Source organism: Petromyzon marinus, chromosome 37 (genome assembly GCF_048934315.1).
Source record: "Petromyzon marinus isolate PM22_M1 ecotype Great Lakes invasive population chromosome 37, UKy_Petmar_22M1.pri1.0, whole genome shotgun sequence".
Classification (NCBI taxonomy): Eukaryota; Metazoa; Chordata; class Hyperoartia; order Petromyzontiformes; family Petromyzontidae; genus Petromyzon; species Petromyzon marinus.
In genome coordinates this window covers 14,641,835-14,665,959 of record NC_133703.1, presented here as the reverse complement: position 1 = coordinate 14,665,959, position 24,125 = coordinate 14,641,835, and the positions used below count along the sequence as shown (strand labels likewise).

Sequence of the window (24,125 nt, the reverse complement as noted above, 5' to 3'; positions counted from 1 at the left end):
ATAAAGTCACATGTTCGAATTCCTTTGGACGAACTAACAGATGTGGCTGGCATCAGAATGTCTTGAAATTACATCGCTTGCTTCAAGCGCAGGATATAGTTTTATCCTTCGATGCTGATTTAAACATTGAGGTACCTTAAACATATGTTTAATAGAGGTGCATTCGGAGCACTCTGCATCTTCATGTGCACCACATCCACTGCGAGCTATAGCGTCTTCAGTGCCAAAAAGCCTGCAAACGGCTTCTTACAAACTTGTCTGCACTAATATCTTTCCACGAGCTTTCCAGTTCAGTTTTTTTGTTCATTCATAGTCGTACAGCACAGACAGCCCTCGACTTCCGAACATCCCACTAACAAATATCCGCACTTCCAGCGCCCGTGATATTTGTTATTTGAAACATCAAATGACAACGCGAACTCGCACTTAACCGACTAACAATTTTGTTCAGCTCAGCGATCCTTGGCGAGATGTTAAACGAGTCGGCCTCGCACCGGGAGTCTGTCCATCCGAACCCGGCGGCGACTCAGAGTTCGAGTCCCACTCACGGTCACCAACCAACACCATCAGTGAAGAAGATCTGAACCGGTCCTGGACCTCTCCCCGAGCTCGAATCCGGCGGCTTCAAATGAGCACCTGGAGCGGTGTGTAAACATCGCCACTCGGGAGACAAAGACAGCCAAGCGTGTGGTGATGTCCACCCCACCACCACCTCGTGTGCCGTTCCGGCCTTCATAGACGCTGCTCGCCAATGTGAAGGCGATACGCAGGATCAGATGAATACAACATTGCATTCTATATGTATATACAGTATTTAAGTGTATTCTTGGTTCTTTCGGTAAAGTTTTTTTTCAAATTTTCTTGTTGTGGTTTTCACACCTGATGATGATTGCTTGTGTTGCAGTCGAAACGTCGTGAGAATTTTATTGTTTTATATATATTTTTTAATTATTTTGTTGTTTCCCTTCTACGTGACTTTACCGAAAGAACCAAGAATATGAATCCCTGCAGTCACGAAAGCTTTAAATAAATAAAAAAGTATGTGATTTGTATATACAGTATTTAAGTGATTTGTTTACATTTCTGTGTGCACTCCTATGGTGTTATTTTGTCTTGTTTTTGTAACGTTCTGACCCGCGCTTACTGGATAACTGTGAAAAAAAAGAATCTTAATAGCTCATAGGATTCCTCCTCCAGTATATAAATAAATATTCATATTGTGGACGTGGGGCTTTAACCCTGGGCAGAGCTTGGCCTGACACCTGGGGGCGTGGCTTGACCGACAGTGGGCGGTGCAATGCTGTGGGGCGTGGCCTAACTTGGAAGTTTGAGGAGGGGCCGCGCGCAATAACAAAGGGGGCGTGGCGACTCACCCTGAGTGACGCCTGCGCTGACCAATCGCAGAGGAGACCGCGATCGCCGGACTGCAAGCCAGAGAAGCGCGCTCCTTTTAAAGTTAACAACAACATTGTTAAATGTAAGTAGCGCCTCTCTACTTTATTATTGTTTTATTTGTTTAATACATTACTTGTGGTGCCGTGAGTCGAGTGAAATGAGTCAATAACCTTGCTAGACATGGCTAAGCTTTTAATAAGGGGCGCCGCGGTGTCGAGATGTTAACTACCTCGCCAGGCCTACAGCAGCGTGGAGGTTCCATCCAGACCCTGACGCCTGCTCTGTATTTGTTTATTTTTTTCCCCTGTGGTCGCGTAGATTCTTCTCCTGGTCCTTCGGTTTTCCCCTCCACATTTAGAAACGTGAGTTCAGAGTACTTGGCTGCTATAAATGTCCACATGATAAGCCACTTTCGTTGAGCTATCATTTGTGTCCAGGTCGCTTCTGATAAGAGTTATATAGCTCAGTGGGCCTTACCTGGTAAAATATAAATAGTTTATAGTTTAGTTTATAGTTCATAATAACTCGTGACAAGGGTCAGTGTCTACTTCAAATATTGTTCAGGCTCTGGAGACCTCCAAAGTTATTTGTGATGTTATACATTTGGTTCGTTTTGAGCATAATCGCGACCTTATATAATTATTACGTGATACACACGCTGAATATACGCACACAAACATCGTGTACACGTGTGTCGTGCCCTCTATTGTCTCTACATAGACGGCTTGTGCTGACTAGAGAACGGTCTCAACGTACAATGCCGTGACATGTATCAGCCCTTTGTCGATCCAGCGTTTTGATAGAGGCCTCCCCCACACCATGTCGTTCGTGGGAGTTGTTTAACCATACTTCACCATGCCGGTCAATGCGGGTTTGGTGAAGTGAGGAGGCCCAGAAACTTGTATATGCAGATACGAGTTTGCCTGTGCTTGCATCTGCAGAATTACATTATCACACATCTTCAAGTATAGTTGAATACTTCTGTGGTAAAAATAAAACAACTTGATTTGAATAAATTTCTATTTAAAGCTTTCGTGACTGCAGGGATGCATCTTCTTGGTTCTTTCGGTAAAGTCACGTAGAAGGGAAATAATTAAATTATAAAAAATAAAACATAATAAAATAAAATTCTCACGACGTTTCAGCCACAACACAAGCAGCCGTCCTCAGGTGAAGAAACAGAACTGTCGGAAAGACAGCGCTCCAATGAACACTGCTAAGCTTTGCAGCGTATTTTAAGCTGGGTGGGAGGAGCAGAGCGCCTTGACAAAGGAGTTTACATATCAACAGAATAATTTAGCATTGAAGTAGCTGTGTTAATGTGATAGATTAGCAGGATGTTAATGTGAGGAATTAGCATGTAACTGGTCACGGAAGTAGCTATGTTAAAGTCAGAGTTTATATATCAACAGAGGCATTTAGTATATTGACGCTAAAGAACTGCAACTACCCAACTATCATACAATAAACCGATGTGAAAGAACAAAATATAAACTACATAAATATAATCAATGTACTCAATATATTCTCCACTAAGCTGAGCTACTAACAATAAGTTAGTATACATTACACTTCTATGTCGCAAAAAATATAATATACCTCCAAATAATATTTTTTATTATAAACTGCCATAGACAGACCCCAACATTGAATTATACACTGCGTTACTATACACTACCCTATACGTTAGATTATAATAATATTAGACTTGTAATATTACACTATGTATTATTTTACCAACCCTATTGTATACCACACTGCTGTATATTCACTATACAATTACAATACTATATATTACCAAATAAATAATATTAAACATTACACTGAGTACTTTGTTGAACAGGGAATGCTTTGAGCTTGTGGGTTGAATCCATCTGTGTGGAGTTGTGTTATTTCCCAATATGCAAGGTGGGGTCTCTCTGGGTTCCACTCACAAACATCACAATGCAATGGGACCTTTCTGAAAATGCAGTACTTAGACTCAATTAAGCTTTCCTGGGTAACTAGTTAACATTGTAATATTAGCATGAGAGATAATGACGTTCACTTATAAGTGTCATTAATAGTACTATACTGTACTTTTAATGAAGACTATTTTACGTAGTTTTTTGTAAAAAAAGTGTCCATTCTCAAAACTTTTTGACGGGCCCTCGTACAGAAATGATATTACAATCTTACATGGAGATTGCGAGTCAGAGTGTTGTGAATAGTGGAATGAACGTGTGGTGCTATCATTATATTGTTGGTGTGTATATACAGAAAGGCCTATTGGGTGGGTAACATTAGGAAATTGGAGGTAGTTAGTCATTGTTGTTTAGAAACAAAATATTACTTGGGTGGATAAGAGGGTAAAATCGTACAGGATAGGAACTGCAATATTGTGGAGTTCTGGTATAATGAGTTCTAGTATATATGAATATTATGTCTCCTTAAGTATGCCTTTGTGAGTACACTCGTGACACGGGTGTCATGCGCTTGACCTTTGTCTTTTGTTTCAGATGTGCGAGAGCAACTCCGCTGCGAGTCATGGTGGTGCTGGGAGAATTGCCTTTACCATCGATGGCACTTCACCAGCACCCGTCTCAACCCCACCTCAATCCGGTAGAGTTACAAGAGTGAAAAAACTCATCTCTTGTGACGTCTGTGGGAAAAAAATCCAACTGACATGGTGCCTTGAAGCCCACGTAAGAACGCATAAGGAGACCCGTGAGCAATGGTGCAGCATATGTGGACAAAGGTTTGATCAGCCAGGAAAATTAAAAGGCATTTGAAGATCCACGAAAAGGATTATATGATAAAGGGTGCACCAGGCTTGGTGAATAACGGCAGTTTTGCCAATGCGGTGTTGAATCCACCGTCGCCCTATGAGATGTGCTCATTCTGCGGATTTTTAAGTCCTATTGAAATCCTGAAAACTCATGAAAGTCTTCACGCACAGTTCTTGTACAGACCGAAGCCTGAATATGATTACACTTCGACAAAAGATAGCGGCGTTAAGATAAATGACATGAAATCCAATTTTCCTGAATGCTTTGCCCTAGTTCCACATCAACAAACTGCTTCACCAGTCAGTGAGAATAAACCATACGCTGATCTCGATCCTATGACGAGCATGAAAGTGTTGATGGCCTTGCAGCAGAAGAAGAAGGAAAAGCGAAGTAGACCTAAGTCCATTAAAAGAAAAAAGACCACCACCAGCGTCACCAATTGCAGCAGTAGCAACAGCCAGAATTCGGACATCAAGAGGATGGACTGCACGGAAGCAGGAGGCTGCGTGGAGCAGAGCATCCCCAAGGTGGATGAACCCAACCGGGCACCTTTAGGTACGTCCGAGTAATGCACACACTACATTTCATTTGGATGTAATTCATAATTTCACAAATTAGTTAATGTACGCATATGTTGACCATATCTGTATGCCTGCGCTGAGGAGTCTAGAGATCTGATGTGGTGCTGCTCGGATGTTGGGTTAAACCGTGAAACTCTGGGTTTCAGTCACCGAGCCATGATTAAACTGGCTTCTCATTGATGGTCTTATCCAGTTACCAAACACTTCTTCCAGCAAACACTTCTGATGTCGCGTGATGTGTAGGAAATTGCAATAACCTCCGAGTGGATAAAAACGGTCACAAAGGGATGTCATGAGTAGTGCAATGATATCTCCTTCCACGAGCTGTTCCCTTACATGAGGTGGTTCACTGCTGTGTGAGAGTTGCACAGGGATACTTCATCTCATGACATGGAGCCAATAGCACCATTGGAAGGAAACTGAGCAAAATACATTGCTTGGCAAATTCCAAAAAGTATCTGTTAATTTCTTAAGCGGGGTAAATTTTATTTCAACAAGTGGGTCAATTTAGGGAACATTGTTAAACGTATAGACCGAGTCATTTCCATAATGGGAATTTCCTCTTCATTGTACTAACACCTAACTTCCATGCACATTTACTCATTCTATTGCAGGTAATTATTGTGTAATTAATGAGCTGTCAGAGAATAATCTGGCTCAACCACCTCAATGTTAAATTATAGTTGTTGCTCTGCATCAACATCAACCACAACGAAGAAGTGCAAAATGTTGGGGCTTCAAAATAAGCCCCAAAAATGTGTTCTTCTGATATTTATCAGGAAATCAGTATCTTGCTTTTCTACTATCTGTACGTATGTTGAACTTATTTTGTACCATACGTAGCCAACCGTGCTAATCGGGCCTGAGGTCAGCAACTGTGATTGATAAAACGTCCCATATACATAGTGATGCTATGGCATCCACTGCATGGTGATGAATAAATTATGTATTAGCGCGTGCGTGTGCTCAACGGTGGATGTCTTGTGTTCCAGAGGAAAAGCCCTTCCCGTGCAGCGACTGCTCGTACGGAGCGACGCAGAAGTCGAAGCTCAAGAGACACGTCCTGAGCGTTCACCACGTGCCCTTCGATAGCGTGCTGGACTCCGACTGCCCCAAGAAGAGAAGGCGGCTGGCTGGGTGCCGAGACCGCGGCTCAACTCTGGATTTGGAGCGCGCACGATGCTCACGGAGAACTCCCTGATTATTTATTTCATCCTGAGGCTGAGGTACCACGTGTGGGGCGATGAACTCAAGGTTTTGTGCAGCGGACATTTCCATGATTAAATTTCGTCACGTTCACTGCTGCGAGGTTACATCTATTGCCGTATATTTTTAGTCAATTGCTGTATTTTCTGGTATACAATATATTTAATAAATTGTCCTAATTTCATAACAAAGGTTTTTGGGTTAGATCGTGTAAGTATAAATGTGTCATAACCCTCCACCACCTGACACAGCCTATTAGTAAGGAATTTGTCACGTAAACAAAACTCCACTTAGTTACTACTTCAGCCCACCGGTGTTTTGGAGAGTAAATCCACAAGATGAGTACGATGTTTCGCTGGTAATTACATCCAGCATCATTGGGCGATTTGCCAGAATAGTGAACCCATCCACCTGCTTCCGGTCTTAAATAGAGAAAGACGATGTCATCACTGAACCCATCAGGTGCAGAAATCAGAGGCAGAGGAGGGGGGTTATTGAAATTATATAATTAAATAGTATATAATTAATTAGTATGTTTCCTCTATAAGTAATGATAAATGTGAGATGTCTTCTTCCTCCACGCGTTTGTTCCACTCACGTGGGGTCCGCCGTCCTTGCCACCTTCTCCACACCGCCCCGTCCCGCGCCATCTCTCCCTCCGCTCCTCGGGCCACCACGTTCGACCGCATCACCACATCGCCCCACGTCTTCTTCTGCCTTCATCTCCTCATCTTACAATCACAATTACTTAATAATACGCTTCCAGGCCGCACTAAGCCTGTAGCTGTCAGAGAGGTTAAAATAATAACATTTTTCTCAGTTTCAATGGATTCTCAAATTAGTCTTGGCCAGTAATAATGAGTTTTACACAACACTTCATCGTTATTAAAATACATTAAGTATCCTTGTTGGCAAGCATGTACTGCAACTTCCGACAGTTATGTTTGAGAGTGTTTAATATTTATTTGGTGTTCCTTTATTATTACGCTAATGTTACGTCCCATCTGTCCAATATAACATCTGCCACATAAGCCATTAATCCGATACACACCATCTGTTGATAACTTAGGCAATTCATCTTAAGTACAAGATACTATTTTTTGAATTTTGTGTACCGTGCCAAATCTTACTTAGATGTTTAGCTTTTTGCTTTTCCAAAACTCGAGCTAATTTCTCAGTTACTCCCACGATATATGGTATTTTAATTGTTTAATAACCTGATTCAGCAGTATTGCTGTTCGATCTTGGTTTAGCATTCATTGCTCTGTTAATTTGAGCATTATTATAGACATTCAATCGTAGCGTTTCTTTGACATGTTTAATCTCTCTCCCCAGACATTCACCATCTGACACTGTTTTAGCCAGATGTATGAGCATCTTGATGAGAGAGGTTTTCTGTGCGGGGTGATGATGCGAATCTGCATTCAGATAGGCATCAGTATGCGATCCCTTTCGGTAAGCGCTGTGTGTGTTATTTTACCATTTAGACCTCGTCCGAGCAAAATATCCAGGAAAGGGAGTGTGTTATTCACCTCCATTTCCATGGTGAACTGGATGGCTGGGTTTTGTGAATTGAGATGATTTAGACATTCATTCATTAAGTGTATCCTTACCATGTCGCCAGACAACCAAAGTGTCATCTACATATCTACACCAAAAAGATGGTTTTAATGTACTTGAAGCAAGTGCTCTTGCTTCAAAGTTTTCAATGTACAGATTTGCTATAGCAGGAAATAAAGGAGAGCCCATTGCTGCTCTTTCCTTTTGCTTGAAGAAATCACCCATCCATAGGAAATACGTTTGTTAGAGCAGCGCTCCCCAACCTTTTTGGCACCAGGGACTGGTTTCGTGGAAGACAATTTTTTTATGGACTGGGGGGAGGGTTCATCATTGGGTCTTTCCCCCTTTTCAAAGAAGCTCTCCAGTGAACTTGGTTTTTTACTCATTTTGGCTACTAGGGTCAGCTTGTGGGCTTTCCAAAACCGTGACTGAGACATGTGCGCAGTGCGGGAAAGAGGCGCGGATGGAAATGGTAAATAAAATCATGGGTGGGCCACGCGCGGACTCACCGCTCACCTCCGGTCCTAACAGGCCACGGACCGGTACCAGTCCGCTGCCCGGGGGTTGGGGACCCCTGTGTTAGAGGCCACACTAGACGGGGGGGGGGGGGGGGAGTTTAACGTTGTATTTGTCACTGCGAGCAGACAGCGCGCAATGGAGAGCTTGCTCAGAGCGGAGCTGGGCACGGACTCAGCGAGGCCGCTGGGCGCTGCGGCCGGTGGAGGCTGCATCAGCACCGGGCAGAGCTACGAGACGGGGCGCGGGCACGTGTTCACCAAGATCAACGCCAAGAGCGGGGCACCCTCCTCTACGCCTCCTCACCACGCCACCTCACCACACCACCTCATCTCCTCACCATGCCACCTCACCATGCCACCTCACCTCCTCACCATGCCACCTCACATCCTCACCACACCACCTCGCCTCCTCACTATCCCACCTCGCATCCTCACCTCACCACCTCGCCTACTCACCACGCCACTTCACCACGCTCCTTCACCTCCTCACCACGCCACCTCGCCTCCTCACTATGCCACCTCAACACCTCACCACCTCTACCCTCCTCTTCGCCTCCGCTACACCACCTTGCATCCTCGCCTCGCCTCGCCTCAACCCTCATTCAGCCCTGTCATTAATGTGTCTTTCCACGCGCACCAGTATCACTCTTTATTTCGCTGCGACTACTACAACTACCGTGGTGAATGTTGCAGTGAACTTCACCTCGTTGGTTTCCCCCTCCACCCACCTTAAGGGACTCGGTCTACCAGACACTTTGACCGCTTCGTCTCATCCACTCCGCGTTCAACCACCGCGCCTCACTGCAGGTCACAAGAACGCACTCAACAAAACAACTCGGTCACCCACTCATCCAGTCACTAACTCAATCACCCTATCACACACTCATCCAGTCACTAACTCAATCACCCTATCACACACTCATCCAGTCACTAACTCATCCAGTCACCCACTCAATCCACCTATCACACACTCATCTAGTCACCCATTCACTCAGTCACCCACTCAATCACCCTATCACCCACGCATCCAGTCACCTACTCAATCACCCACTCATCCAGTCACCCATTAATCCAGTAACCCACTCATCCAGTCACCCACACATCCAATCACCCATGCATTCAATCACCCGCTCATCCAGTCCCCCACGCATTCAGTCACCCACGCATCTGGTCACTGACTCAATCACCCTATCATACACTCCTCCACTCGTTTACTCAAACACTCACCCATTTACTAACCCACCCGCTCACCACCATGCAGGTCACCTCACTCTTCTTTTCAGCTTCATCAGTTTGCACTGCTCCACTCTGGAATTCACACCCGGTTTTCCTGTTTTTCCCACACTCTTGCAACAATAAACTTGATCAACTTAAGGAACGCGTTTCTTTGATCTTAATTATCTAATTACTCATTGGACAGTTATGTATTATTTTTTGTTGTTACAAAGTCCCATAACAATGAAGAAAGACACAAATATGCTAAGCAAAAATGTTGCCCGTTTTGAAACGGCTGTACGCCGTATGGACCTGAACACTTAATTTCCCTCGAGGAATATGAGTAAACCGAGTGGGTTTGACAGCTTTGGGTTTTGTTGTGTTTGCGAGTCCAAGTTATGGGACTGCACCCTGGGTTGTGCATGGTTCTCATCGGTGGCTTATATATATACATTATCTAAAATTTAAAAAAAAAATATGCATTAGTGCATCAATTCCTGCCGATTTTTAAGCCCCAAATGCAATGTTGGGCAAGGCAGCATAACAAAAATAATCCCAGACCACACTAAGACAAACACATAGTCCCTCAATACATTTGCATATTAAAATTGAAGTTGTGTTACACAGGATAAACCTGGGCAGCGTTCGATAATGCTACTCTGCATTGCTCCCCCCCCCCCCACCCCGAGTCTCCCTGCATTGCACAAACGACGATTCCAGAGCCGACAATGAACCGCGGTGAAGCTGTTTGCCTGCACCAGATGCCCGGCTCGGCTCTATGACAAAAAAATCACGTCAAATTATCTCATGCTTATTGATATTCAACGCCTGAAATCGCCACTAAAATTACAATCATAACGTTAACAAACATTGCTTAAAATTTTATTACAATTTAGCTGATTAACCAGATTTAAATTGTACGAGTCCGAAACAGGTGGAGCCTCCCTCGTCTGACATGCCAATCTGAGCTGGCAGATCACGTGCTCACTCCCGAGTTTTAGAATTACCAATGACTAGTTAAGATAAATAAATAAAAATAACATTACAAGAATTGTTGCCGATGATCCTACAAAGAGTGAACACCTCATCATAGCACTGCAGTCTACAGCGGCAACACCAAAGCCAGATACAATGTTCACTCTTGCGGTCTGTTTCACACAGCGCTTTACCTTCGCCGCTACCCACACGTGCATTAAATGGGTCAATTGGAGCACCCTGTATCTTTGTTGTGGGTTCCTGTTGCTCATTCACTGCTGGCCGCCACTGCCCACTTAAATGTGGGCCCTGTCGCTGTCGCTTTTCTCACCAGACTCCTCCACGGCCAGACGTCGCCCAATGATGACTGCGGTTCAGAGGCCTCTGTCCAGATGAGAGTTGCAGGCAGAGTTTCAGTATGAAGAGGAAGGCTGGAACCCTGCACAATTTACCATCTACATGGTTGCTCCCGAGTGCTGTTGTACGTGGGTTGTTGCGTTTGGTAATGGCTTCAAATGCATATAACGAACCGCACTTTGAAACAGTGCAATGTGCGGTAATCTGTATCTGCGTGCACCCGCCTCGGTATGGTTTGTAAGAAACACGTTTGGATTAAAATGGACAGAACTCAAGCGTCTGAGAAATTCTTCATTATGGATCCTGCTTCAGAAGCATTAATCTCGCAAACCTTGTGTCTGATTTATTTGAGTCGCTGTACTCACGAGCAATAGGGCTTTTGTGGTAAGGTGTTAATGTACCACCGATTAGCACGGTTGGCTCCGTACACTGCGAAAGAAGTTCAACACAATTCATACATTTTGGAAAGCGAGTATCCTTGCATGTACAATGCACTGGACCGCATGTTCGTGTTAAGTGAGTCAGGGGCTTGTCACTGCCTACCCCATGATATAAATAATCTCAGGGAATTCAATTGCAAGTGTCCAATCTCCCTTCCGGTGGACATCGAGGATGAGTCATACCCTGGCTTGCCAGGAGGCAGTGGAACACAACTGTGGAATCTGTTTCATCTGCACGGGATAGAACGTTGCCCCCTTGCTCACGTTCGTTCGTTTTCTGCGAGTGTACTGGTTTCCCCCCACATGTAAACACTCAGTAAGTGGCTGCAAATATCGGAATGTAAAGAGAACCGCAGATCTTGGGCGATTGTTGGTAGTGCCGGCTCACCGCCTGGCTGCTGTCTCCCCGCTCGTCTGTGGGAGAGGTTAGGTGTATCGGGTACGGCACCGGGTTCGGCCCTACTTCTCGGTCAGTCCCATAACTGAACTGGATGTACTGCATAAGCTCGCATCAATGAAGCCGTCGTCATCCACGGGAGAAGACGAGCTGCCTGCGTTTGCATTTGTGGTTGCGGCAGATCTCATCTATGTGTAGGGGCGTGTATGAGCTATGTGTAGCGACGTAAACGAACTGTGTACACTTACCTGTAAGGGCTGACATAGTCCAGTAGGGGCAGTCACAATATCCCTAGCCCCGGAGCAGGAGGGGGCTGCGGGGCGTCCTGTGATCCCTCGGGACCCCGCCCCTGCGGTGGGGAGGTGTATATAAGCCGGACCTCTCTACAGGCTCGGGGCCAGTTGAAGACAGAAGCAAGAAGACTGGTCAGCTGGGACCCTGAGACCCCTAGCCCCGCTGCCCTTGTCAGGGCCGGGACTCTGTGTGGCTCAGTGGTGAGACCCTGGGAACCCCCGGCCCGACGTCCTTGTAAGGGCCGGGTCTGAGCGGGCCAGTGGTTGGAACCCGCACCCTGGCTAGGTTTGGTTAGATTAGCCTCCCCTAGGCACCCGTAGCCGGAGGACCTAGAGTAGCAGTCCCGTATTGGCTGAGTTAGCCCGGAGGCAACACCTCTCTAGGCAAGGGTAATAGAAGGGCCGTTGCACTGAGTGTGCCGGGTTGTACTGCCGGATATTGTGTTGAATAATAAGTGTTGCCTCCAAGACTTGCGTCCGACGTCTCCAGAATCCACAACACTACATATGCACCCCTCACACACATTGTCAACCTCACTCACCGAAGGTACATTTCCACGGTAGTGGAAATCAACTCTTATTCGTCCAGTTTATGAAAATGGCTCCAAAGAAGATCCTAAAAATTATAGACCAATCTCTTTTCTTTCACCAGTTACTATAATTTGAAAAAATATACTTAAATCACACATAAACGGTCATCTAAAACGTAATTATCTGCTGCAGAATAAACAGTCTGGTTTTAGAGAAGATTATTGCACCACCACAGCTATAATGAATTTATAACATTCCTCTTCAGTCACCTGCAGTATTCTGGCGCGTTTTGGTGAGTTACTGGTATCATGTTGGTGAGTGCTGGTGTTTACTGGTGAGACCTGTGGCAACTACCTGGTCCGTCGCTCCACACGAAGCTTCAGGTCTTCTCGGCCACAGTCATTCCCTCCTAACTCTACGCTTGCAAATCATGGGCCCCCCTAATGCAACATCTTCGCCGGTTAGAAACATTTTGGCTGGCCTGCCTACGATCCATCCTGGGTTTAACCAGGGTGGATTGTGTGAGCTCACAAATCCTTGAAAAATCTGGACAAAGTCCTATCGGTGAGCTCTTCCGGCAGGCAAGGCTGCATTGGCTGGGTCATGTAGCCCACATGGTGAGTACTGGTATCATATTGGTGAGTGTTGGTGTATACTGGTGAATGCTGGTGAGTACTGATGTAATATTGGTGAGTGTTGTATACTGGTGAGTATTAGTGAGGGCAGGCCCTTTATATTTGTTTAGTGGCATCAAAATAGGACAGTGAACAGGTGAACACTGTTGTTATCCATAGCCAGCAATCAAATTCAGGTTGTCAGATTTATAGTGCAATGGTCTTAACCACTGTGCTGTATTTCATGTTCTGTATTATATGGAAAATGATGGTGCCAATGTTAAAACGTCAGCTCGCATTCACATAAACACGGTTTTATGGCATTTATTTTTATTTGAAATGCATTACTACAGCAAAAGCGTCTTCAAAATGATTTACATTGGCTCTCCATATACTTGACGTCATAAAATCATTGTCACGTTTTACTTCTGTGCTACACCATGAAATAATGTTTGACAATGAATACTCAGAAAAAACGAGATATGCAACAAACATAAACGATATTCAGCCCTAAATGATGTCCGGAATTGCTGTTTCCTTCAGAATTACTTTTCAGTATTTATCTTTTTTTACAAAATACTTTTATATATATGTTCTCACACAATGGGAAATTAAAAAAAATGAGAATCTGCAATATATAAAACGCATGACTTTCAATATAATGCACCTTCACTAGGTACTTACCGCAGTTGTGATTGTCGATACATTCCCATGTATATATGTTCACGAAAAATATATATTTATATAAACATGTCGTCAACTTTCATAACGCTTTGAAAAGAGCTGTGGCAATAATAGGACGCGTTCGCTGTAAGGATTAACAATATCATAGGGTCGAAAGGAGATGGAGGGAGACACAGCCGCTAATGAATGGTACACTCCGAAGTAAATGTCCGGTGCCTGGATCGTTCGAATCGTGGGTTAAAGGTCGTGGCTGGGCAACGTCACCACCACGCTCACTGCCAAGCCACTCGCATTTAAATTGTTACGCAATGGCCACCGTGATTAGAAAGCCACTGGGAGCTGTCTAATTTTACATCTAGGTTGAAAACTAATTTCCTTAGAGCTGCTTGTTGTGTTAAGTTCCTTCTCCCCCGCCCGCACCTCCGATTAGCACGGTTGGCTACGTACGGTGCAAAAGAAGTTCACCATAATATATAAGAAGTTCAACGTACGTACGTACTTCGGCAGAGGGCTTAGAAACACAACACAATGACTGAGCCCGCCAACCAGGACCAGGGCACCCCGTCACCAGAATAGCAAAAACGAATATTGAAATGTATCAAATATCAGCCCAAATTCTAAATCTATTCATAACAAGCACAACCTAATTATTCACATTAACAAGGCAATGCATCTCTCTCATCTCCATCTCGTCTGTACATCTCTTCTCTCAATATATATTGATATAATCTATATCTCTTCTTGGGGGTTTGCTAGGATTTTATTAATTGAAAAGCGGGGGGGGGGGGGCGGGGGGAGCTACAAAACGAATGTCTGATTTAAGGCCCCTAATGGCCGAACACCTTCTGATTGCCATTTCATGCGACACTATTTACTGTATCATTGGCCAATTACCAAGCCTAACACACACAAAAATAACTGGAATGGAATACAATCTATGTGTACATATATGGTCGAACGAGCATTCTGGTTGCACTCGTTTCATAGGGGAGCCTTCAGCCAGGTGTGGAAAATCCCACAGTGCTACGGTGGACAATGGTGTATATATATACTCTTAAACCACTTGCTCACAACCCACGAAGTGATATCCATTCTATCGAAGCCAGGAGAATGATGTGCACTTTCAAATGTCAGTGCAACTATCGTTAGATAGTCAGTGCGCCGGTTGGCTCGAGACGTCAGTGTTATCGGTGGTTAAATCCCACATTTGGCTTTCACAATAACGCATGCTGTACCTCCTGAACAGCAGCGCATCCGTGTTAAGATGGCAATGATGTGACGTTTTCGTGGCATCCATATGAAGAGTGTGTGTCTGTGTTTTTTGCATTTGACATTCATCTATTAGCACAACAAAGGTGCGTCGAATTTGTGGAACTATAATGGGCGATCTGCCTTGTGCGATGGTAGCAGGGTAATAATCCCTTTGCCTCGTCGTGAGAAGTGGGAGCACGTGGTTTCAGAGTGTACCATTTTAACCGACCCCTTCATTTTACGCATGCACAGGCTGCAGAGAGACATCGGTCTAGAATTAACCAAAGCACCCTGGGTCGTTACGGACACATTTGCACGCATTTAATACAACAACAGAGGTTTGGTGCCGGATGGGTTTTAGAATGGTCGCCTTTAACGAATGCCTCTGAACTGCTGCAGCAGGCGCGCAAGGTGACCTTGACAGCCGCACCTGGGAGCCGTGAAACCAGCCGATATGAAGTACACCTTGAAAGGGCCATCACGCACCACCGATTCCACCTTATTCACAATGTGACACTGGTGCGGTAATGGCCAACTAAGTGAACAAATCAGCCCCCACCCCCCCACCACCGGGTCACTAACTATTGAACAGAAACACCGCACCACATTAAACGCAGGTCTTCCCTTATTACCCGGATAAATTGCAAGCTCTTACAAAACGTGAAACTATTTTGATTCACCGCCGTGCAACACATATATGTCCGTGGATCAGGATGCGGGATGGTAATGTGAGGTGCCACCAATTAAGCGTGTGGGATAGCAACGTGTCTCGCCCTGAAGGGACTTCAGAAGGGGGTTTCATCGAAATGATTACTTTCATCCCGTGACATGATGCCAAATGGAAAGCGGTGTGGAAAAGACGAAGCAGAAAAAAAGTTTTCACTCGTCAAAATTACACAGCAAGCGGCGGCGATGGTTTAAATCTAACTCGGCGACAGCTTTAACCGCCTGCAACACAGAATTAAAGCGTCAAGCGGACGATGCGTTTTCTTTTTGCGCTTGTTTTTTTGTCTTTCTCGCGGCAGACTTTGAAGTACTTTCATGATGGCTAACGCCGAGTCGCATACAGATTTATTATAACGATTCTTTAAATATATACAGTACGTACAAATCGCTGTCAATCATCCCGTTCCATTGGAAGTTGACCAATATTTAATCCACACCCCCCCCTCCTCCTCCCCAGGTAATCGTGATGGTACGTCCCAAACTAAATAACCCCCCCCCCACGTCCCTCACTGTGTCAACGCACACAGACATTTGGCAGGTGCTGTGCTAGAATGGAATAAACCATTTTGGTTTTTTTTGGGGGGGGGAGGGGGGGTCATATACTTGGACTCAACCTCAAGGGAATCGGGAACGAGTGACAAACGCGAACACTATCCTAGCTGAAAACATTCCCCAAGGACTTTGTCGCAGCTCAAACATGTTTTTGTTAGATAATAATAATAGTTATTGCACTGTTTCCTATGAGACATCAAATTGTACAGCGATCTGTGATCGTAGATTAATACTTGACAATGGATTAAACTCGATCGAGTGTGATCTGTGTTTTTTTTGGCGGGGGGGGGGTGTTTGGAGTTCACCAGAGTGTGGTGTGTGCCCCGCATCGAACGCATATTAGGGGCTATGAAAACATGTTTAACTGTAGATGGACGGGGGGGGGGGCGAGTTTATTTTCGTTGTTTTTGGAGATCACGAAGTGTAAGTCTAAATCAGAAGGCCCAATGTTCAACACCCGACCGCTGTATAATAACCGCACGCGATTTCCATTGAGAGTCTATAGGAACAGCTTGTAAAACAAAAAAGTCCAGTATATTATTAACAGATGTACAATCATATTCTTCAACGTGACTTTACCGAAAAAACTAAGAATATGAATTACTGCAGTCACGAAAGCTTTAAATCAAAATTTAGATGTACAATCGTTTAACACGTAGGCTTTCGCGACCAATATCATCCATAATACAGGTTTTTGTGTTAGAACTAAAATAACCTGTATTATGGAAGATGTACAATACATTATATTGAACCTCGTCAAATAATTCACACGCAAACACACCCACACACAGGCGCAGACTCTTTCCGAAATGTTTTTTTGCACAATTAATCTCCCCCCCCCCCCCCCCCCCACAAACCATCCACTCATCAACTCTCCTCTTAAAAGAAAGCCTGAATACATCCCCACCCTCTCAATTCTGTCATAGCAGTCTCCTGCTTGACAAGAAACGGACGGGCGAGCGTAGTAAGAGGTGGGGTTAGAGCCGGCTTTGGCCATTTAGATGATTTAATGATGCCCCCTGTGCCGAGAGATACCCGATACGTGTCCATGCGCAGAACATCTGACAATAAGCAGATGAGGGAGAGATTACATGTACAGTAAAGAAATTGTCTCGAGTGGTGTATATTGATTATACGTTGCCAAAAAACCCGGAGCTTTTTAACACCACTCCTGGCAAGATGTGTATATATATATTCCACAGGACGTAGGGCACCTCCTCACACGACGAGGACAACCCCTGGGGGTGGGAAGCAGCAGGACCAAGGTGGCAACCCCCCTCTGGCCGGAGCGAAGCGTAGGGTCGTGGCAGTCGACCCCAAGCGGCCACGTGCTGCTGCTGCTGCTGCGGCTGCTCCACGTGTTCGTTCGGCGTGCGCGCGCGTGCTCTCTGCGTGCGGGCTCGGAAAGCGTGAAACGTGACGGATATTTTGCTTACTTTTGTTTCGTATATACGTGCGCAAAGTTCATAGCAAGTAAAACTGTACGTTACGATTGTTCTCACGAATATAGTTGTTCAAAACTTTAATACTTGTATTTAGTAAAACGGTATTATTGTATATATGTGTGTGTGTGTATATATCTCAAAGTTTAAATGAGATGTTATACTGCGGTGAAATTATCTTTTAACATAACCAAGCATTGTCATTGTGAGGACTTTAAAAAAAATATCCTTTTAAGTCAGAACTTTCTATTCTTTTTTTACATTGACTGTGCCTATTGCGTGATCATAGCAACGTAATTAAATGTTCGACCACCAAGGGTTAACTTTTACAACTACAACAGAGGAGGAGACCTGTGAACAAGAGTCTAATCGCTTCATCGGGATTCTCTCGCTTAAATTAAATGTCTGTCTCTCCGTGGCTATGATAGTGCGGTAATTGTCAACAATTGTAATGCAATTGTTTGATTGGCTCACAAGTGACGGCGATTGGATTTATCACTCTATTTAAGATCAGAACAGGAGGATTTCGCCAAAATTCTGTCTGTTCGCCTGATGAAGCTGGTTGTAATTACCGGCAAAATGTCGAACTCGCATTGTAAATGTTGTGGGGTTACTCTCCAACACGCCGGTGTGCTGAACGAGTAACAAATTGGCACGTTTTGTTTACGTGACAACCCTTACTAATTGGCTGTGTCGGGTGGCAGAGGGTTCAATGACACATTTATATTTACGCGATATAATCCAAAAAAACGATATGGATAATATTGGTCACGAAAGCCTACTAGGTGTTAAACTGTAATCCAACTTTGAGAAGACATTTTAAGGCTCTTTAAACCAATTGCATTTAGTGTTTTACCGAAAATCATACAATTGTGTATGTGTCACATTGTTCGTGCATCCATAAACTATATCATTCTACGGCAGATTACTGAGATGGAATTTCCTTTATGAACGAGACAAGGGGAATTAATGTATCGACTGCGAAAGCTATACATGGCTTATTTCATTTCGTACGTATGCTTTCACGACCAATATATAGTCATAAATTAATGCAAACCGACACACCTGATGACGACCGTTTGTGTTATGGTCGAAACGTCGTGAGAATTTTTATTGTTTTATATATATTTTATTGTTTCCCTTCAAAGTGACTTTACCGAAAGAGCTAAGAATATATAGTCATAATTTAGTTTATTTCGTGTTATATAATTGAGTAGGTATTATGCTCATTTGTAACTAGAGCCCTCCACCACCCGACCACAGCCAATCAAATAAAAATTTTGCACGTGGGAATACGTGCCAACTGATTTGCTTCTTCTTCTTCAGGAGGACTGGAGGAATGTTTAAAAGTTTAGCAAAATGTTGACAATTTTTATTTTGTTACGTTTCATTGGAAATTACATCCAGCATCATCAGGCGTGAACAAGACCTGAGCTCTCGCGTTACAGAGCTTCTTGATCCGGGTCCTGAAGTATGACTATTTTATGAAATGACAAGCTCTTGTGGATTTAATAATACTATATATATATTTTTAATCGGTACCTCACTCAATGTGTTAAAACGTGGAATTTCATTTCCAACGTGGAATATAATTTTACACTGGCGATTACCAGTGGCGGTAGCTTCTCAGCTGAAAAGCGAGCGTTAATGTCACCCTTGTGGTAAAGCTAAACGATGAACAAATGCTTGACTGGGTAATACAAATTGAAAGCTATAAAGTATAAACCAGGATTATTCGAATATACATTTGTACAAAACATTTCAACATTGAAATTGAAAAGCATACTGTACTTGTCATTTTTACGCTTTCAATAAAATACTAATAGGAATATCTCCAATTACGTTAAGAAACACGTTAATAAAAAAAAAACAATAAAATGTTTAAAATACTTCAAATGGTAAACAAGTAAGACTTTTTCATGTATTTTTTTTCAACTTTGGCAAGTTTTGGCTACAGAAACCATTAATATGCCTGGTTTTTTTTTTACATTTTAAATCAGCTCACGGAACTTAAAACACGTTTACACAAAGCATCGCTTCCCGATGTCCGACACAAATTGTGAACCCAGTCGCTCTCCCTGGTAATAAAGCCACTGCCCTTGGTTGGGGTAGCCTGCAAGCAACGGCAACCACCACGCTTCTTCACAGACGCATTCAAGGGATCGGCCCGTTCTTTGCTCGATTCTAAACCGGCGTCCCCGTTAACGTGTTCCACGAATCTTCGTAGCAACAATGTTCGAGTTATGAACTAACTTGTGGCATTTAAAATCGAATCTTTGTTTTCCCAAAACAGAAATCTTAAAAAAAAATCACCATCTGAAGGTATGCGTCTGTTCGACTTTGAATACTTGTAAGTAAAAACTGATGAATATTGGCGTCCGTGGCCAACGGTCCACGTGCCTTTTGACATCCCTGCCTGCGATGTATTCCTGCTGAAGGATGTGAAGGGTTGTGTGCGCGTCTATGCGCGCGGGTGTTGAAACTCCGTCGGCGCAATGTCTCTCCTCATTCGTTGCCGACGGAAAATTCGCAGCGCGCGGTTGCCCGAGAGCTTGCGCGTGAAGTGCGCGCAAAGTGCGCAGGCGAGGTTTGCGTCTCGGTTAGAAGCTGGGTCTCCCCATTTAGTGACAGCATGCACCGATGCAGCTGTGTGTGTGTGTGTGCGCTGCAGCGCGTGCCGAATTACAGTCTTGTTGTGGTTTATTTTTTCTTAAAAACTGTGAATGCTACAAAGTTGTTACGAGTAATAACTACAGTATGAAACCTGTGGCTTTTTTTACGTATACACCGCAGTGTGTAAATATATATTGTGTGTGTGTATATACAGGGAATAAACACTGCATTACACCATGTGACAGGCAGAGATCGAAGCAGTACTTATAGGCAAGAAAAAAATACTTCAATTCTCGACCACGTTCAAGTAATTTATGGTCGCAATACCTATGCAATCGTGTAATTATCGTTGCCGTTATATACAAATATGGCACTTAACAAATACAAGATAACCAGATTTTTAGCTTCCCGACGTTGAGTGGACCACAGTCTTGGCAATATGGCTCTCTGGGAAAATATAAAGGCGTATTAAAAAAAAGTGGTTTTCTTTGACGTTTTAGATTCACAATCTATATCATTCCAGATACAATGCGATCATTATACAATGTAACCTTATTGGTATTTATGTAGATACAACAGTGACTTGTGGTGTATGTTATTATTACACTTTTGCACGAAAATGATCACCACTTATACAGTATATTGTTGTCATTATAAATATGAAGGTTAATGTACATTATTGATACATTTAAAATTTCACAATGGAGTTCGACATCAAATTCCCCATTGCCATCCATCGGAATTGAGTAGGCAACGTTTTATCTAAACACACTTCTACATTATAACTCTTTGTCTTAAAATGCTCCGCCAATTGGAATTCCGTTGGAATGCAAAGTAAAAGCCAACGTCGTCACACTCAAAAAAGCAACAAAAATTCAAACCTCTTTTCATTTCCTGAACCCAAGGCCCTAAAAGCAATATCATATTTTGGCCAAGTGATCGTGCAATACAATGAACACTTCACACGGGATTTTGCCCTGCGCCATTTCTGGTAAGGAACAAAGCCAAATCACGATGATCATCGTCGTCAGTCAGTCATGGTCAAGCCACCGCTTGATGAAAGCCTCCCCAAACCATCGGCAACGCTCGTGATCCTGTGCACCATGTGCACATGGTGCACGTGGTGGTGGTGGTGGTGGTAGAGCGAGCGGCTTGCAGTTGGAATTTTGCGAGTTAAAATCCTGGTTGGGGGTTTGACTCGGCCTATCGTCCCTCTGGGGTATGTAAACGAGTTACTGCTTTGTGCGAAAGTTAACAGAGGTTGTCCTACGGATATATTTGTCCCCACCGTCGGAATATGGATTTTTCACAACTGGCTAAGGCTGTAAACATGAGATGATTAAATTTTGATTTAAAGCTTTCGTGACTGCAGGGATTCATATTCTTGGTTCTTTCGGTAAAGTCACGTAGATGATGATTGCTTGTGTTGCAGTCGAAACGTCGTGAGAATTTTATTGTTTTATATTTTTATTATTTTATTTGTTTCCCTTCTACGTGACTTTACCGAAAGAACCAAGAATATGAAATGATTAGCACATGAATGCTCATTTGAGCAGGAAATCACTTTGACCTTAAAACTTCTGGCCTGCACATCAGCTGATTTTCAAAGAAGCTAAGAACCTACGGTTTTCAAACCTTGGGCATCTTGCATAAAAAAAAAAACAGACGTATGTTATACTGTTCCACCAGCAAGAGGAATCTTGCGTTGAATTCAATTAAACACTTCTTTGTGTGGCCCAAAGAGATATTGCTTGTTTCTGGAGCAGAGATATATAATTGCAAATTCTGATTCATCTTTACCCCCCCCCCCCCCCCCTCATTATACTGCGCAGTGGAGACGTCATTATAAAAATAAGTGTGCAGATGATCGTTTGGAAACTGTAAGATTCCGTGAAGGCAATAAGGGGGAGCAAATATTTATTAAATTTTCCTGAAATTATTAACTTGGTGGATTTGCTGGTAATGACCACAATTGTTGAACTGTCAGGGAGCTCTTACTTTGGCTAACACCAATGCAAAGTTGCAAGAACCAATTTGCAATGGCTTACGATGATGGTGGTGATCGGGATGGTGGTGGTATTATATATATGGTACAGTATATAATAAACACTGTTAGTTGTCATGATACTCTTATTTGCAATTGCACTCAAAGTAGTACATCATCTAAGTCGGTTATTCTGTAAAAAAAACCCTATGATTTTATCATAAAGGCAATTTTAAACTGACAATGTGATGTATATGCATATACAATTTCTGCGATTTTACAAAAAAAAATAGCTTTCTCATATCTCCGATGAGTGATTTACTTGCCCATCCTAGAGGAGGGCACGTCGTTCATGTTTTTGACGTGAGCTGTCCTCATGGGAAGTATGTCAGCTGTCGGGTGTTGCTGCACGACTGACTGGTAAAACCACTCGGTATTCGTGGGTAAATTGGCACTTGCTCAGATGAACAGTGTTCAGGCATACGTACGTGATCCTAGATTTGTTGAGCAAAAGCCAATCTCAGACGACATTACGTTCAAGAATAACCAATAAGCACTATATACAGGGTACAAAATGTTCTTTTCTAGGCTCATTAACTGTTCGCATCACATAAGAGTCACATCTAACTACTGCACCAATACCAAATAAAACCTATTCCATCGACATATTTTTTGTTTGTTTCTTAACTTCTGTCAATCTGACACGATAGACCATTTACAAAAATGTTTGGAGTGATGTGGATTTGAATACCGACCTGTAGTTATTTCCGTCACGGCTTGACTTTGCGCTATTTAAAAAACAAACCAATGCACTACACGAAAAGGCAAAGTTGCAGACCTGTAATGGCTCCCTCACGCCACCGCTGGCCGAAAGGCCTCTCCACGAGAGGGAGCTCTAGCGTGGGGTCCCTCTAAACGCACATTATTCAACATTATCGTCGCTGATCTCAACTAAACTTATGTATTATGAATTTTTTCCAGGCAAGGCGCACTGAGCCATTTCGCGCTCTAATCAGAAGCGACCTGGCCACAGATCGCCATCGATGAGCTTAAATCTCCGACGCTACGGCCGTGGCCGTGCCACGGCGCCCGCCCTGCTGAGCGAGGACATTCTCGCGGCCACGCCGAGTGAGCCGTGGTGCGACGCCCCTCAGTCCAGCATGGCGTCCAGTTGGTCGGCGAGGTCGTCGAACATGCTGCCGATGTCGTCCAGGAGATTCCCCGTGGGCCGAGGCTTGCCGTCGTCACTGCAAGAGAGTGGCACGCGTGCGGGCGATTGAGACCGGGTTGTTGTGTGTGGTTGTGTGTGCGAGCGATAGTGCAGCGGTTGGCTCAGTCGACCTAGGGGATGCCCAGGACCGGTTCAAATCATCGTCACAGGTGTTAGCCATGAGCGGGAATCGAACTCATAGTGGTTAGCGCGCGGTTAGCACACTGCACTATGAGTTCCATTCCCGCTCATGGCTAACACCAGTGACGATTATTTTAATCGGTCCTTGGCATACCCTAGGTCGCCTCAGCCTCAAATATTTGAGTACCTGGTAAGGCGGCTGAGCATAGTGCTGGCCACGCACCTCCTCGTGTGCCGTGCCTGCATTCATTAGCGTTCGCTAACAGCAATTGACTCAAACGTCTGCCAAGGCTATATGGTGGGATCTTTGTTTGTAGGAATAGGTTTTACCCTTTTAACTGGCACAAAAACTGACACCTTTATTCAAGGCATCATGTTTGCAATAACCACAACACAAGCAGTCAAAATGCAAACAAAAAAGACAACTCTTATAATAATATGCACTGTCCTTGAATTTGATTGGTCCACACCCGAGACAGCTTTTCTTAGAGCCTAGTCTCCATTGGTGTTGGACCAGAAGACGCCAAAAGGCGTACAACTCAAAAACAGCGCACTATCAGAGTATTGAGGGCTCGGGGTGAGCATTTACATTATGAGACCTCCTTTGCCAGAAACAAGATATAGGAATAGGTTTTACCCTTTTAACTGGCACAAAAACTGACAGTGCATATT

The 24,125-nt window shown here is 43.9% G+C and overlaps 2 protein-coding genes across 11 annotated transcripts in view; one reads left to right on the top strand and one right to left on the bottom strand.

Annotated features, from left to right (window-relative positions):
- LOC116949708 (ketosamine-3-kinase-like) overlaps positions 1–10,850 on the top strand; it is a 41,400-nt gene extending 30,550 nt beyond the window's left edge. The window contains exons 9-10 of one of the 4 annotated variants that reach the window (XR_012946234.1): positions 3,894–4,718; positions 5,737–8,115. The gene's annotated coding sequence lies outside the window, so the exon portion shown is untranslated. Of the gene's footprint in view, positions 1–451; positions 1,053–3,893; positions 4,719–5,736; positions 8,116–9,778; positions 9,870–10,552 lie in introns of those variants that run through there. The other 3 variants (XR_012946233.1, XM_032967328.2, XM_076072324.1) reach the window with 3 other exon arrangements.
- Positions 10,851–13,163: 2,313 nt separating this feature from the next.
- The window catches only part of LOC116949707 (caskin-1-like), a 416,361-nt gene continuing 405,399 nt past the window's right edge, over positions 13,164–24,125 (bottom strand). For all 7 annotated transcript variants that reach the window (XM_032967321.2, XM_032967318.2, XM_032967319.2 and 4 more), the window contains one exon: positions 13,164–23,349. In XM_032967321.2, the coding sequence (XP_032823212.1) occupies positions 23,253–23,349 (97 nt within the window). In that variant the 3' untranslated portion in view covers positions 13,164–23,252. The remainder of the gene's footprint in view (positions 23,350–24,125) is intronic.